Source organism: Diaporthe citri (assembly GCF_014595645.1).
Source record: "Diaporthe citri strain NFHF-8-4 chromosome Unknown scaffold_10, whole genome shotgun sequence".
Lineage (NCBI taxonomy): Eukaryota > Fungi > Ascomycota > Sordariomycetes > Diaporthales > Diaporthaceae > Diaporthe > Diaporthe citri.
In genome coordinates, this window is record NW_025064855.1 from 1,695,682 (window position 1) to 1,712,114 (window position 16,433).

At 57.5% G+C, this 16,433-nt stretch overlaps 5 protein-coding genes across 5 annotated transcripts; 2 read left to right on the plus strand and 3 right to left on the minus strand.

Moving 5' to 3' along the window:
- Positions 1 to 991: 991 nt before the first annotated feature.
- Positions 992 to 2,419, minus strand: INS49_003680 (uncharacterized protein; the record flags this gene model as incomplete). The annotated part of the gene is made up of 1 exon (XM_043164472.1): positions 992 to 2,419. One exon carries the CDS (start codon positions 2,417 to 2,419, stop codon positions 992 to 994), a length of 1,428 nt encoding a protein of 475 aa, XP_043019237.1.
- A 5,030-nt stretch (positions 2,420 to 7,449) lies between these two features.
- Positions 7,450 to 9,692, plus strand: INS49_003681 (uncharacterized protein; the record flags this gene model as incomplete). Its single annotated transcript, XM_043164473.1, has 3 exons — positions 7,450 to 8,720; positions 8,806 to 8,978; positions 9,040 to 9,692. The coding sequence occupies 3 exons, from the start codon at positions 7,450 to 7,452 to the stop codon at positions 9,690 to 9,692; spliced, it is 2,097 nt and encodes a 698-aa protein (XP_043019238.1).
- Positions 9,693 to 10,576: 884 nt separating this feature from the next.
- Positions 10,577 to 11,571, minus strand: INS49_003682 (uncharacterized protein; the record flags this gene model as incomplete). The annotated part of the gene is made up of 2 exons (XM_043164474.1): positions 10,577 to 11,489; positions 11,555 to 11,571. The coding sequence occupies 2 exons, from the start codon at positions 11,569 to 11,571 to the stop codon at positions 10,577 to 10,579; spliced, it is 930 nt and encodes a 309-aa protein (XP_043019239.1).
- A 418-nt stretch (positions 11,572 to 11,989) lies between these two features.
- INS49_003683 (uncharacterized protein) lies at positions 11,990 to 13,017 on the plus strand (the record flags this gene model as incomplete). The annotated part of the gene is made up of 3 exons (XM_043164475.1): positions 11,990 to 12,121; positions 12,197 to 12,832; positions 12,913 to 13,017. 3 exons carry the CDS (start codon positions 11,990 to 11,992, stop codon positions 13,015 to 13,017), a joined length of 873 nt encoding a protein of 290 aa, XP_043019240.1.
- Positions 13,018 to 13,546: 529 nt separating this feature from the next.
- On the minus strand, positions 13,547 to 15,385 carry INS49_003684 (uncharacterized protein; the record flags this gene model as incomplete). Its single annotated transcript, XM_043164476.1, has 1 exon — positions 13,547 to 15,385. The coding sequence occupies one exon, from the start codon at positions 15,383 to 15,385 to the stop codon at positions 13,547 to 13,549; it is 1,839 nt and encodes a 612-aa protein (XP_043019241.1).
- Positions 15,386 to 16,433: the final 1,048 nt, after the last annotated feature.

Consider the following 16,433-nt stretch of genomic DNA (forward strand, 5'->3'; position numbering starts at 1 on the left):
CCCGGCAGATGAGCTTGGGTCACATTCCGCTACCCCGTTGAGCCTCTTCTTTTTTTCTCCTTAAGGCAGGCATGCCGTCTGCCGACGACGGTTGCAAATTAACGAGGGCGTAAAAAGCTCCGTGGAGGAAACATGCCTTCAAGGATGTCATAGGCAAAATGCTCTAGCGCGGTTGGGCCGAACCACGTTTTGGACAGAGCGTAGTCTTGTGATCTTCGAGCTCATCCGCAAAAGGTGGCATACCGGCATCCTTGAGTGAGGTTCGGATTTGTGGATGTCTCCATAAGGAAAAGTTCCGGTCTGAAACAATCTAGCAAACAGCCTGAACAAGCTGGCAGGCTGTAATAAATTAGCGTTCGATGCTGATGAGGTCAACCACCCATTATAGCCATTGTGGGTGGATTTCTCAGGGGTGTGGACAGGTCCGTGTGCTTAGCGTCCGGGGCTGACATGACTTGACCGCAGTACCGTTGCCCTGAATGCTATCTGAGACAGGGACAGGGCCGATTCATTTCGGCTGATTTCAGTCCAGTTTTATGCATAATGGAGGCTCATGGTCCGTATCTGTCAGGCATAACTACCAATCCAACCGCTGCATATGGCGTCGAGATCGCTCCTGCACACGCGTTATTCCCAATTAACAGAGATGACGTTAGCACTATACAAATCTGGATGATCTAGCATATGCAGCAAAGCTTAGCTCGCCCTACCGGCTTTTGAAGCCCAGTACCGATAGCCGTGCAGCAACCGTGAAAGAATTCTGGGCGCGAAATCCAGATGTCATCTCATCGGTCAATGCTTGACCAGGGCCTTGCACAGCGACCAGTGGTGCCGAAGCGTCGCGAGTGAGACAAAACAATGACCACGGAAGAAGTCTCCTGGCCCAGAAAAGATCGTGGTTCAGAACCGCAGGCGTGCTCTAGGCAGTATAGATAATGGCAATGACTGGGACTGGACCGGTGTCATGCCAGGAAAAGGCGACCAGAGGGTACTAGAACACGTCCCACAAGCTCACCTTGCCGTCCTTGCTTCCAGTTGCCAACCAATGTGCATCCGTGGCTTGTTTGACTCTCCTCTCCTTGACCGTCATTTTGAGCAGCCGCGGAACCACCGTTGTCGTCGAAGCAACATCGTCATCAGTTGACTTGCTTTGTGTGTCTACGTCGTGACTGGACTCGTGAAGAGTAGTGTCTGCAAATGCTACAGAGAAACAACCAACCGCGTGCCATTTGAGGACAGCGACTTCGCGCATTGACTTGGTCGAGTAGACTCGTGTCTTGGAGTCCCAGCCTGCGGTGGCAAAGACACGCCCGTCAGATCTGATCCTGAGTCCCTGTTGACCAGAGTGCTTGGTATCGAGGACCTTGATAGGCTGAGTCTTGATCTCGGATTTCTCAAGAGGCACTGGACGGGCAGCTGACTTCTGGCTGCCTAGCAGCGCGGAGAGAGCGGAGCTTGGCTGCTTCTTTTCTGTGTCTGGTTCTCCGTTCTGCTCCTCTTTCGAAGGCATGTCTTTGGAACTGATCTCTGGAGGGGCGGTCTCAGGCGCGTCTCGCTCCGTGTCTGCGATAGGAGGCGCTGGCGGAAGGAGGGGATGCTTTGCGATGATGGCGTCGGCACCTGTGGTCAGGAAATAATCTCGATTCGGTGCGACGTCGAGTGAAAGGATAGGTTGGCTGTGGCTTTTGTTGCGGTATATGGCGGCCCAGGAGCCATCTCCACTGGGACCGAGTTGTGCAACAACAGCCAGCCCGTTCTCATAGCCGACAATCAGTGTGAGCACATCGCCCAGCCAGACAAGCGCAAGTGCCATGGCCATGCCATTGTCTTGACCCAGCCTGACAGTGTGAATGCGCGTCTGGGACGGCAGATGGTATATATCGACAGCCTCGGAAGCCAGCGTATTGGGAACGGCAAGCAGTAGCTCTGAGCCCAGTATTGATGGTTTCTCAGATGAAGAGGCTGGTGTGGCTGATGCCGCCGCTGGTAACGCGGAGGACGAGGTGGGACAGGAGGCGAAAGAGCAGAAGTTCATGGTGTTGACCTCGAGGAGGTGTAGCATCCAAGGCTTGGGCCTCAGCTCAGTCACTGGATCCAAAGGCAACGTTGAGCTCAGAGCAGACTCGTCATCCGAGGTCAGCCTCCAGACGATGAGCTTGTTGTCCCTCCCATGGGTGATGATCTTGTCGGGCGCCCACCCTGCTATGCCCAGGATCGCATCGCCATGAGCCTGCCACACGGCCCTAGGCCTCATGATGGCCAGATCCCAGGCGACTACGAAGCCATCGGCGTCCCCGGTGAGAAGGCGCTGGTTGGACCTGATGAAGGCTGCAGCGTGGACCTGGGCTTTGTGGCCACGGAGGATGGCCCTGGGTTGGGGAGGGAGGGCAGGATCCTGGCCTTGAGCTTGGTTGGACATGGCTGCTTAAGGTCAAAAGCTCTACTCAAGCGACTTTGTACATGTCATGGCGTTGCTCGTCGAAGTCTGCTGGCAAGGATTCAGGAGGAGATTGCCGTGTTTCGGGAGGTTGCAGAAGCAGACACAGACGCAGACGCAGACGCAGACGCAAGATGCAGATGCAGATGCGGTTTCTCGATAAAATTGGTGTACCATGCAGCTGGAGTAGGGCATGGGATAAGCAAGACGAGGAGAGGGTGTGAGGTGAGTTGAGATGGGACGGACTGGGATGAGATGGAGGCTCTCTGTCTCGCGAGCCGTTGTCTGTTGATGTTGATTGAGGCTGGCAGGTGAAGCCGTCAGCGACGATGCTGCTGTCTTTTCCTGCAAAGCCTACTGAGTAGTCACGGTCCAGCCCCACGGATCCCCCATTCCACGGCAGGAGCCAAGTACCTCGGTACCTCCGCCCGCAAACTGCCAGCGACTGCCAAGAACACCATGGACCTGGACCTGGACTTGGACTCGAATACCTTGACTACCCCATCAGCACCTGGGCATACAGGCGTTGAAGAACAAGTCTCTGGGGGACATGAGCATTGCTGCTAGAGTGACGCCGTACCTTACAGTTCTGCAGCCACTTCTTTGTGGTTTCTCAAACTTGCTTCTTCCCTGCCGGCGACTGGCTGCTCCCACTTGCCGACATTCCCCAAGCTGCCAATACGGGCCCGACTCTGCAGGTTGGCATCGTGAAACGAGGTGCCATTGCTTGGCAGCTCCATTCATGCGACCCGATCTCCTTCCTCTCGACGGCCCCCTGCGCCTTCTTCTGCACTGCAGATGTTTCTCTCGTCTGTCGCTTTGGCCTCGTGTCGATCCGGGCCTGAAATTGGGCAACAGGAGCTCATGACGCCAGCGCAGCTTTCTTAACCGGGGAATTTGGGGGAGGGTCGCCTGCCCCCTTGCCTCCGCGCCTCTCTGCGCGTACAAGCCCACGACAGACAGTTGTGACTGCTGCGATCCAGAACCATTGTGTCGTGTCAAGTGCGAATCGGGCCGGACAAGGCGATGCCACGCTGGTTCTGGACCACAGCCTTGGGAACCCTGGCAATGCACAACACATCGGGGAATTTTGCAGCGGGAGACGGCACCCGGCACTCATCCCCTGCCCAGCTACCACTACTGTGTATGACTAGGCGGTGGCTTTTCAGCCCTGGGGGAAGGGAGGGTGCAATCACATTCACTGTGTGTGTCTGTCAGCCAGGGGTCTCCACAGCGGGCTGAGCGGGCGAGCCCGACCCGGAGAATGGAACCTTATTCTATTAATGTGTTTTACCACCCACACCTGCAAGTACGGCCACGATGGCTTCGCTCTATGCATCATCGCCTCGTGATGCCTCACATGTCTCGATACTGAGGCGTGCAGCGAGAGCATAAGGCGCGCAGTGCATGTTGTCGACAGACTGTGATCCCAATCGGCAACCATACCAGGTGTGATTAGCCATAGATGCCCCCTATCTACCACTTCAAGCTCGCCAGTGCACCATCCAAATAAACATGACTTCGACCTAGTGCCTTCTTTCTGGAGATGTACACACGCCTCGCACACACCTTTCATCTATCATGGAGTGGGAATGGCATTCCCCCACGCTTCGACTCGGTCTAGGTGCGCTCATGGCTGCCCACCCACCCAGCTTTGGTCCAGGGATTGGCGATCCATGCAGCAACGTACCACAACACTAACTGCGCCCATCTCGAGTCTTTACACCTCTTCTCCTCGAGGGCCTCGCAACAGGATTCCGCAAACTTCTCGTGCGATTTTTCGTGAAGCTTCAGCCTTCTTTTTATTTGGAAGCCAAACAGGCCACGCACTCCGGCCAGCCTCTGCCAAGAATGTGCTGTGTGTCATGGTGGCTCGGAAAGGCTTTCCCTCCGTCTCATCTGGCCAACTGCAAAACATCGGCCGATACAGCACAACGGCTCCGGCCTGTCTCCACTATGCACTTTCGGGACGATCTACTGCCGAGTTCAGAGTCCACTGCAGGCAATTTGGCCTCCTCCTTCGCCGTGACAGCGGCCGGCGGCGATATATAGTAGAATGAGCACGAGGGAGGCTCGCTGCACCTGCCCATCTGCCCACGTGACTGATTGTCTTGGGGAGGAGCTCGTGTTCGAGGCACAACGCCCTCCATCTGCAAAGGTGTCGTAATGCGTGCATCTTTGCTTCTCCGGGACTCGACACGAAATTCGCCCCGGCAGGCCCACAGTTGCCCCTGCTGACTGGCCGAGTGGAAATGGACGATCAAACATTGACAACATTGCGAAGAATGTTTCGTCCACCAACGTTCCGCACTTTTTAAACGGGCAGAGATCCCTGCACGGACATGCCAAAACAAGACTTGAGGTCGCAGCACCTGAGTCCTCTGGCCTCTGCGCCTGCAGCGCTGTGCATGGTCATGGCAGGTGTGTGATCAGTCTCGCGAATGCTGCAAGACCAAGCTGGGCAGCCCAAGCGCGCAACACCCACACCGCCGCCGCCTCGGCATGTCTCGCTGCACGGCAGGCCCGCAAGCGCCTTCTCACATGAAAGACTTGACGGGCAAGGTGTTGCTCTGAGAGCCGACGGATGCTCCCTCTTGGGATCCAAGTCTCTCTCCTGACTAGATATCGCAACTTTTCCCAGGCGGAAGCTGTTACCCTGGACCCAGTGGGGGCTTGTTTCTGAAGCTCACGACCTGGGGATTGATCCTCACTGGAACCCCGGGCCCTGTTCTCCAGAAAACCGTATGCGACCCCACCCCGGGCTGCGGACACTAGCCACCAGCAGGGAGAGCTCCTGGAGAGGCCTGTGCTTGTTGGCTCTTGACTGGTCTAAATGCAGAGCTACTGCCGCTCAAGCGACCTCCATCCCTCGGGAAGAAATCCCGAGGCCTAGATTTTCCCAGAGTCTCGACTTCGAGGACAACGATCAAGCCTTTTTTTCTGTGTCTCTGAAGCTCTTCGGTGACTGTCGTCCCAAGCAGAGCTCCTCATTTCCCGGGACACAGTCTGTACCACCGTGCAAGACTGATGCTCCGGCACCACCTCGAACGCCCAATTGTCTCTCATACTGGGTGAGCATTTCAAATTGCGCGAACCGTGTGCGACGCACTCTCAGCTGGGCCCCCAGGCCATATCACCTCAAGATCGATTCTGGACAATCTCAGGCGCCTAGACTGCGCCCCGGACGAGATTGTCAAGGACTCCACGTGTTATCAGAGCTGCCTCTTCCTTCACCATGGGCGCTCAGTAGGCATCGACGGCTAGCCCGGAGGTTCACAACAGTGATTCTCCCTTCGACTTTCGCGCCCAGCCCAGTCGAGGACTAGGAAGAGAACAGTCACAGACGCCACAAGTCGTCACAACCTGTCGTTCCCGTGCCCAGTTCGACGCACTGCGGTGAGAGTAAAGCCTTGGTCACATGGGGCGCACCCGCTGTGCGTTCCTGCTTAAGGTCTTGCAACCTACCGGCCCTTTTCCATATTCCAAACGTCCCCAGAATCTTCGGCAGGTTGATGCCGATCTCCCGGCCACGAATACTACGGCTTGCGATCCCTGGGCCACGACATTTGGCATACTCAGATATCAAACTTGCCGCTCCAACCTCACCTTGGCTTGGACGGCTACTCCACGGCCGCCACCAGGCGCCGGATCCCACGAGCGAATTGTGAGCTTCTTGCAGACTCTGGAATGAGCAGGACAACAGCCGAATCACTGCCCATGCTCTTTGACCCATCGGAACAGATACAACACCCTCACCTTCACCCTCAGTTCCGACCACCATCATTCTGTTTGGTTCACGTCAGCCATCGGCTCGGATATTTTGAGAATTTTGCGAGCGGCCGAGTCGTAGGCTGCCCGCTCTCTTCATCTCTGCTCTCGTTTCTGTCCCCACACCGTCCTCCTCGTGCCACCGGTCCACTCCAGGCCGGTACGGCACGGCACGGCCCTTGCGCCGCAGCCCCTTTCCCTTTCAGCCCGGGATATCAGTAGCCGTGGCGGCTTACGGGGCACCTCCTGGTGCTGTCTCGTCGGGCTACGGCCCTGACGCAGGCACAGTGGTAGCTGCACGTCAGCGGCATCAGTCTAATTCTCGCGGCCAACACCATCCCTCGATTCCTCCCTCACCATATTCAGCTCATCACAACTTGTCTGGCCCGCAGCCGAATCCCTATTCCCCTTACGGAATCGACAATGCCTCGCCGACATACACCACGAGCGCTAGCAGCGGTGGGGGGAACTACACCACAAGTCCAGCGCCACATGGCCATTTCGAAATGCCGGCTGCCAAACGCCAAAGGGTGTCTGATGCAGGTGTCTCACGGCGACCTAGTCAAACGACTGCCCATTCGGCAACTGCCAGCCCCAGAAATCCGCATGCGGTAGATGGCGCGACTCCTCCTTCCTTCTCTAGAGGCAACGAGGCATCCACAGGGCGTGGGAAGGCTGCAAGTCGACAGGAGAGCGAAACCAGGGACCTGGGCCCGCCAGCAGTATCGCCAACGGTGGCCAAGCCAAAGCGTGTGCGGACGGGATGCTTGACATGCAGGAATCGGCACCTCAAGTGTGACGAGGCCTTGCCTACCTGTCTAAACTGCCAGAAAAGTAATCGCAAATGCGAGCGTGGTGTGCGGCTTAATTTCATAGATCTCAAGGTGGAGCAACCGCCGGTTTTGCTACCACCAGTAGATTGGAAAGGTAAGCTCGACCAACAGTCCATGGAACACTTTCAGCATGGCCAGACGTGAAAGAACAGCGCTAACGGATACTCTGCAGTCAAATTTCAAGATGAATCTCGACAGATCGCTTCGGAGTATGTTGGAGGTGCAGCAAGATACGCAAAACTAACTTCGCGACCAGCCACACCTTCACGGGAGACACCCGGAGCAGGATCACGAGCCCAACGTCCAGGAGCCCCCGGAGACCCAAGCTCCAGCCGAGGTATGGAAACCAACAGGACTGCGCCGTTCGCACCTACGCATGCAGTATACTATCCAGGGGCACTGCCTCGCCCTATGCACGAGCAGACTTTCACGAGCTACGAGGACCAATTAGCCCACACCCATTCACGGAAGAGCAGCGACGCATTCCTTGCCTTGAGCTCTGGACCAACACCTGGATCATCGCATTCGGGCGGCGGCGGCAGAGCACCATCCTTCAGCTTGGGCCCGCTGCACGATCCGTACGGCATGCGGGAGGAGGCTTATCAGACAGGTTACGGATACAGATCGGGCGACGGATCCAGCGTAGCATCCTCGCTCGTCCCTCAGGGTGTTGCTGCCTCCTCTTCTGGGTCCTACCGACACGCCACAGGATCTGGCGCTCCCGACCCGCACGACGGACTCATGACACCACAGTCGGAGAGAACCGGAGAACGGGACTACTTGAATACGCCAGAGGAAATTCATTATATGCAGGTCTTCATCGAGGACGTGGCGATATGGATGGACAGCCTAGACAACCAGAAGCATTTTGGCCGCATTATCCCATACCTGGCGCTGAAATCGCCCATGCTGCTCAATGCCTTCTTTGCCTGCGGTGTGAAGCACCTGACTCTGGTGGACGGTGGCAGCTACAAGGACGACAGGGCGTTGTATTACTACGATACTGCGACGACACAGCTCCTCAGAAGTCTGCAAAATCCGGAGCGCGACACGGAGGAGTGCGCGACCACTGCAGTGGTGCTGAACGTGTACGAAATCATGAGTGAACGGCCAGCAGCCAGGATGAATCACATCGCCGGGGCAAGAGCTTTGATTCGCGAATGCAAGTGGAACGCTAAGAGCACGGGGATCGGAGCCGCATGTTTCTGGCTCAATGTTGGAATGGAGATTCTGAGTTGCCTAGGATCCAACTGGGAATTAGCATGGGACCCGGACCACTGGGGCATTGATCCAAACGAATTGATGAACATGACCCCCGACCCGCCAGGCCGCGAGGGCAAGACGTCGAATACGAGCGAAACCGGCCATCATATGACAGCGGCAGCAGCCGAGGAGTTACCGTTTTTTTTAAGCAGCATTGCTGGAGTTGGGAACGAGGAGATCTGGGTTCACAGGATACTGTACATTGTGGCCAAGGTAGCCAATTTCAGGGCGAGCATACCACAGCTCCACGAGCCGAATCCGAATCCGCATGACGAACAGGTCAAGCTGCAGGGCCGCTTTCAGGAATGGCAGCAATTGAAGCATTGGTGCGATACATGGAATGCCAATTGTCCAAGGTCGTTGAGGCCGTATGGTTATCTCTTTGCGGCCTCGACAAAGTCGGCATTCCCAAATGTCTGGTACGTAACTCGCTACGTTCTTGCTCCTTCACCAGCAGCACAACAACATCCGATATCAGTTATTCGTACTAACCACGAAATACAGGCTCATCAAGCGCGTCGCCATTGTCGGCCGCCTGTTCTACCACACTGCAATGTGCCTCCTCGCCCAGATCAACCCACTGAGGCCTCCCCATCACGACGACGAGGAGTCAAGAATCCAGCAGCTCCACCATGCCCATCAAGTCTGCGGAATCATTGCGCACACCAAGGACGCTGGTGTCTCGTCCGTTGCAATCAGGTCTCTCGCCATCGCGGGAGCCGTGCTGAGGGACCCCAGGGAAGAACGAGGTCCTGGCAATGGTGAACCGGATCTACCGCATGACGGGGTGGAATCTCAAAGGAATAATAGGAGAGCTTCGGAGGGCATGGGCCTGGGACCCGCCAGATGTGCCGCCCAGCACGGCGACTTCGACAGGCCAGTCCCTACCATCGCATATTACCTCCGCGCCTGTCATCGCCCCTGTCGCACAGGGCGGAACGCTGGGAGCAGCGGCGGTGATCAGCCAGCTCTTCGGGCCGCGCGACTCGTCGGCGCAGTCCGCGATGCAGCAGCAACAGCAGGATGACGGCCGGCGCACGTCGCAACCGCCCCTCCCACCGGTCTTGCCCTCCGCGGCGGTGGCAGCAGCAGCAGAGCGCCACCGCCTCGCCTCCCTCACGAGCAACCCGCCGCCGCCCGTGCTCCCGTCGTACTCGATGTTCTCGGCGGCGTCCGCCAACACGGCAAGCGGAGGCGGCGCGAGGCACGGCAGCATCACGAGCAGCAACCACCCCAGCCCCGGCCGGCACGGCGCACACGCCCGCGTCGGTTTCGAGCACCGCGGCCAACGCGCCGACGCCGCCGTCGCGGCCGATGGTCAACCCGCTGCTCGCGCAGGCGGACTTCAACCAGCCGAACCACCCGTACCGGGAGTGGTACAAGCCGCCTGAGAAGGGGAGCGGCTCGCACCACTCGTTTGGGTCGGGCGGAGGGGGTCTCTGGCCTTACTAGGACGGCAAGGAGTAGTGTTCTCCTTTCTGGCTGGCCTGGGCGAGGCGCTAGGACGGGGTTTTGGCCACATGCCTCCTTGGAGCAAGGGTGGAGGTAATCGAGTGGATCTTTTCATCGTATGTTGGTATATATCAACCTGGCGTTTTGTCTGGGATTCGAGGGATGGTCTTGCATGGCATGGCGTGAGCAAGCGTATCGCGACGGGGGTTTCCTTTTGATTTCAAGGGAAGCGGGTCAAGTTGCGGCCCCCTCACTGGTGAGAGGGACAAATAGGTTGTGCATGATACCCATTATTATCAGCAGGTAGCAAAGCGAAGAATATAGAAGCAGGATTTTCGGGATGAATACAAGAATTCTGTGAGAATCTCCGATTTAGGCTGTTTCATGTGCTTGGAAGAATGCGAACTAGCTCACGTTTCGAGGCAGATGCCAAAAGTGTGGTCATTCTTCCTTCTTCCCGAGGAGGGTTGTCGCGATTTGTTGATTGGCACACATCGAATTGCAATTCTATGATTACGAGGACAGTCAGCGACCCAGCCGCCTTGATAATTGTCAATTAAGAGGAGCATCAGGGTTGTTCGGATCTGTGGTGTGACGGCAAGACAAGCACCCAGCCTCAACTCAACATTCGTTGCACAACTGTATCTGTTCGTCTGTCTAGATGTATTTTGGCTCTATGGTCGTCTTCCCTTGACCTTCGCGGTGTTTCAGTAGCATTTATATACTTTACCCCAGCCGTGCTCTATACATCAGACACAAATGCATCAACAAAACAGTAACTATGCGGTCCCCGAACATCTCCTCGACCCGCTCCAATTCACACTCAAACTTTTGGTGCCTCTTTAACCGTCACTGTCTCCGTCTCGGCTGTCTCCTTCATACTGGGGTCTGACTCGACGCCCTTGGGCGGGACGACAATACCATAGGTGCTGTAAGGGAAGTCGACCAGGTTCTCAAGGTACTGTGCCCACCCGTCGTCGATCTCCCCCAGCTGGTGCTCATCGACGCCCACGCCGGCCTCGCCCGTCCGCCCAGCCAGCACCTCGGCCTCGCGGCCGGTGTACTGCTCCTTCAGCCCCGGGTGGGGGCACCAGATGACGCGCATCCCGGCCCTCCTCCCCGCCTCGACGCCGGGCACGCTGTCCTCAAAGACAAGGCACTCCTCCGGCTTGATCGGCGGCTCGCCCGGGGGCAGCGTCGAGTTGACCGTCTCCAGCGCGAGCAGGTAGATGTCGGGCAGCGGCTTGCCCCGGCCGGGCTGTATCCTCTTGTCATCGCCCAGGACGCGGTGCGGCGACTGGAAGACGGAGAAGAGGTCCGTCAGGTGGTTGGTCTTGAGGGCGAAGTTGCCGCTGTGGCTCGACGTGGCCAGGGCTATGTGCACCCTCTTTGCTGCGCCCTTCTCGCCGCCCTTCACGTCCCAGTATCTCGTCCTGCCCAGGTCCTCGAGGAGCTGCTCGACGCCGGGCAGGGCCTTGGCGCTGGGGAAGTGCTCGCGCTGCAGGGCCGAGTACTCGTCCATGTACTGGTCGTTGGAGATGGGCAGGTTGGCCCAGGTGTGGAAGAGCTCGTTCGCCTGGGGGCCGGGGCGGCCCTGGAGCTTGGCCTTGATGGACCATGGCAGCGGCGGGCGGCCGTACTTGGAGAGGAGGATGTTTATGCAGTCGGTGTAGATGTCTTCGGTGTCGAGGAGCAGTCCGTCCATGTCGAAGAGGCAGGCCCGTATGGGCGGGAAGCTGGTACACGGTCAGTCTGTCAGTCCAGGGTAGGCACAAAGGTGCATGCACAAGCAGGGACTGACTCTGTTCGGGGGGCCATTCTGGTGCTTAGCAGCTAGAGGAAGGAGGGAAGAGAGGTGCCTTCCAAGATTGGACAAATTCGACGTCTTGTACGGTTCTCGTCAGAGCGTGGCGTGGTGTGAAGTGTCATCTCAGCATGGGGGCCTATACAATACCACTATGGAAATCGCAGTCATAGTCATCGGCAACCAACCACTTGCTTACATGGAGGGGCATGCTGGGAGCTCAAGGATCCCAAGCTCAATCTGGTGGGGTTCAGACAGGGGTCTCAGGCTGTGGGGTCCAAAGTGAAAGACGTATATCGTCATAGCCTTGCTTGCCTGCCCATTCACCTTTTTTTGATTTGGTCATGGACAACCACACTCAACCTTTCTTGCTTGCGTTGCTCTTCTGTACCCTGACTTTTCTCTTCTGCTAGGAGGAGCAGGTCCGTCACGATGTCTGGCAAAATCTCCGCCGCAAACCCTACCGAGTACATCAAGAAACCGGACCCTGAGGACGATGTAAACAATGGCGTTACTTCCCAGGAGGAGCCCGAGCCTGTAAGGTTCTCGCCTGAGGAAGAGGCAGTGAGTACAGCTGATTATACTATTCCACCACAAGCCGGCTCTATCTGGTCTTTCTGACAAGATTATCCCGTACAGGAGCTTCTCGACGAGTCAAACACACACAAGACCGAAGCAAACACCCTCTTTACCTCGGGCAAGTACGACGCTGCCATCTCCAAGTACGACGAGGCTGTCGCCGTCTGCCCCAACTACCTCGACTTCGAGCTCGCCGTCCTCAAGTCGAACGTCTCCGCGTGCTACCTCAAGCTGCAGGAGTGGAAGAACGCCAACACCGCCGCCACGGCCGCCCTTGAAAAGCTGGGCAAGCTCGAGTCCCAGCTTGCAGAGGAGGAGAAGGCCGCTGCCGATGCCAAGGCGAAGGAGGAGGAAGAGATCGAGGACGAGATCATCAGCCCCGGTGCCGAGAAGGCGGGCCCGCCAGTCCCAGCAGACGAGAAGGAGGACCCGGCCCAGGTGGCTCGTGACAAGAAGAGGGAGGACATCAAGCGCATACGGTACAAGGCCCTGATCAGGCGCGCCCGCGCCCGGAGCGAGGAGGGCGGATGGACAAACCTCTCCGGCGCGGAGGAGGACTACAAGCTCCTGGCCAAGATGGACAACGTCAGCCCCGGCGACAGGAAGCTTGTGCAGCAGCAGCTGAAAGCGCTACCGGCACGCGTCAACGAGGCCAAGGAGAAGGAGACTGCTGAGATGTGGGGCAAGCTGAAAGACGTGAGTGAGACTTAGGTTCACATTCCTTCTTCTCATCGGCGATCGTATCTTTTGATGACTGACCTTGCCTTGTCCCATAGCTCGGCAACGGAATACTGAAGCCGTTCGGGCTGTCGACGGAGCAGTTCCAGATGGTTCAGGACCCAAAGACTGGAGGATACAGCATGAACTTCAAGTCGGACTAGAAGACGAGTCACCCATCCGTCTAGGCCCTCCCCCGACAGGTATATGCAGAATCATCTCCGAATCCTTCCGGCATCAATGTGTTCTTACCACACACTCTGTCCACCTTGTGTCGAGCCCAAGTTGCCGAATAAGGCACAACTACTGAGAGGCACCTCGATGTTGAACTTCCTAGGGAACATCAGCTGGTACTGAAAGAGAGGCTTTGATATAAACCAGTGGTCCCATGATATCACATTCGGCATGGCGATGACACATGGGAACGAGGAGATAAGTCTTTTGGGCGAGTGCTGCAATTTGAATATCCCACGCCCGGAGAATTCAATACCAGAGGACACCAGTGGATAGTGGCCAACAGTGCGAGGCCAAAACCTGATATTACACCTGTCGGGTGTGGTTGCAGTGGCATCTCGATGCAGATGAGGACCTCTTCCGGCCGTCCAACAGCACGGCAAGAGAGATGCAGGATCGATGACAAGAGCGTCCTTTTAGACCCATAGGAAGATATGAGCGTCTTTTGTAAGCACGCCTCTATAAGGCCTTGACCTGGCGCACAAATCTGGGAATGTTCTTGGTAAACTTGGCTGGGTCATCCCTCGCGCCGTCCTTCCAATACTCATACTCAATCCACGCATTCTCAGGCATCTGCTCCTCCATCGCCGCCATCCAGTTTCCCAGGTCCTTTGACAGCGGGACCACGCCCGTCTCCAGCACGTACTGATCCCACAGCTTGATAAGCTCCTTCAGCCTCTGCGGCTCTTGGTCCGCCAGATCGTGGATCTCGCCGGGGTCCCTCACCAGATTGTATAGCTGCCACTTCTCCGGGCCTTTGGGCTTCGGAATGAACACGATCTTCCAGTCCCCCTTCCGCACAGCTGCCCGTCCGCATGTCTCCCACCCGTTCACGAAATCCTTCTCGTGTATCCTCCCAGCTTCTTCTTTCAGGTACGGCATCATACTCTTACCTCGCATACTAACGACCTCCCTGCCCTGGTAAAGAGGTGCCGGGTGCTTGACGCCAGCCATGTCCAAAATTGTTGGCGCAAGGTCCATTACCGTGCTAAACTGGTGCGTGACGCCACCCTTCTCAAGGCTCCCCTCCCACTGCTTCGGCACCTTCATCATGAAGGGCACGCGCACGCCTCCCTCGGTCGTGTAGGCTTTGTATAACCTCGAAGGAGCCGTTGCGGCCTGAGCCCAACGGGGGCCATACCAGATGAAGGAATCGCCGTTGCCGAGGTTGTCGATGTGGTTGTTGTAGTACTTCTTGAGGTGCTGTATCATGCTCCCCTGCACGATGGGGTACGCCTCGTACGCCGCGCCCTCGGCGCCGTTGTCGGACAGGAAGCACACGAACGTGTCGTCCAGCTCGCCCACGGACTCGAGGTAGTCGACGACCTTGCCGACGTTGGCGTCTATGCACTCGACCATGCCCGCGAACACCTCCATTGCGCGGCAGCTGTTGGCCCTCTCCTCGTCGCCCATCTCGGCCCACTCCTTGACCTCGTCCGCGACGACGGGGTGCGGCTCCACGTTCTGGTCCACCATGCCCAGCTCTTTGAGGCGCTGCAGGCGCCTCTGCCTCAGCGCGTCTGGGCCGCCGTCGTAGACGCCCCTGTACTTTTTTATGTACTCTTGTGGCGCCTGCAGGGGCCAATGCGGCGCGGTGAAGGGGAGGTAGCCAAAGAAGGGCCTCCTCTCCTCCCCGGCCTTGCCCTCGCTCTCCTGCTTCCACTCCTTGAGGTACGACAGCATCCTATCCCCGTACCCATCGCTGGAATACCAGCCCTCGGGTAGCTCCTTCACGTACTCCCCGTCCTCGCTGTGCAGCGCGATAAAGGACATGGTCATGAACTCGGGGATCTTGTCCTGGCCCTGCAGCTGCGGCTCGTACCCGTAGTGGTTGCTGCAGGCGGGCAGGTGCGCGAGGGACCTCTCGAACCCCCTCGCCCGCGGGGACCGCTCCGGGGTGAGGCCCAGGTGCCACTTGCCCGCCATGAGGGTGAGGTAGCCCTCGTCGCGCAGGATCTCGGGCAGCGCGGCGACCCGCTCGTTGAGGTAGCCCTCGTAGCCCGGCATCCCGCGCTGCGGGGCGGTGGACATGCCGCCGTTCGGGTCGTTCTGCCCGCTGATGTTTGTCCACTCGATGAGGTTGCCCAGCCCGGCGATGTGGTGGTCGGTGCCCGTGAGGATCATGGCGCGGGACGGGGAGCATGCCGCCGCGGCGTGGAAGTCTGTGAAGCGCAGGCCGGTGGCGGCGAGCTTGTCGAGGTGGGGCGTGTTGATCTCGCCGCCGAAGGGGGCTACGTCGCTGAAGCCCAGGTCGTCGGCGACGATGACGAGGAAGTTGGGGCGCTTTCCGGGAGCCATGGGCGGTGTCTTGGTTGGAGTCACAGGTAATAGAGTGGTCCTGAAGGTTAGGAAATGTACGCCCGAGAGTGTGACAATATGGGTACAACGTGTACTGAACTTTTCGAACGTTGAAGACGCGAATCAAATTGGAAGCTGGTACAGTGAAAGATTGCTACACAGTACTATCATTCTCCCTGTGGTGTTTACATTTGGAACCAGCAACCCCACATGTGGTTGCGCGGCATGAGATGTCACTTACATTGCGTCTACGCACCTATGAGACGTGTTCGAGAGAACAAGTTCCAGCTGATCACTCCCTACCACGAAGAGGGGAAGTCGGGCCATTACTCACATTGATTCGCTCCTGTGCAACAGCTGGTCTCCTCCCTCCTGCAGGCCTTACGCTCTGATATTCCCCGGGTCGCGGCGGCCCCGCATCAGCACCCTTCCTCATCAATTGCAGACATGTGCTGCTGTTGTGGCAGGGACCGACTTCCAGCCGATCCCTGGAAGTCGGTCACATTGCAGGTTCGGGAGATGTGACGAACTGGCAACCCGGGATGCGGGGGCAGGATGTCGGTTAGACACGACTTTACTCTCCTGGGGTTTAACCCACCTGTTTTCTTTTCTGACTGGCTGGAAATGACATGATTGCCGGGGCTGGTCACGACTACTCATGATAGTGAAGAAGGCTCACCTAGTAGCTAGTAGGGAAATCCACGGTGTCGCTCATGCATGTCAGAGCAGCTAAGTCATGGGGGAAACCAGAGTTGAAGAAGCCAACCGAGGCCGGCCAGCGAATGGCAGGCTTGGTGTAGCATTTCCTGGCGAGACAGGGAGAAGGTTTTCGGCTGGGTTGGGGAATCATACTGCAGGTGTGCAGGAATGCGTCAGCTCCCGCATGACCTTCAGACAGGTACCCAGCACAGAATGGATTGAACAAACTTCAGCAGAGGAAATGTGTGCTCACACTTTTTTTCCTCTGCTGTTCAACCAGACCAAAGACATTCCTGTGAAGTCCACCGTCTGGTCTCATATGTTGAGGTAGACTTGTTCTCTCTGCATA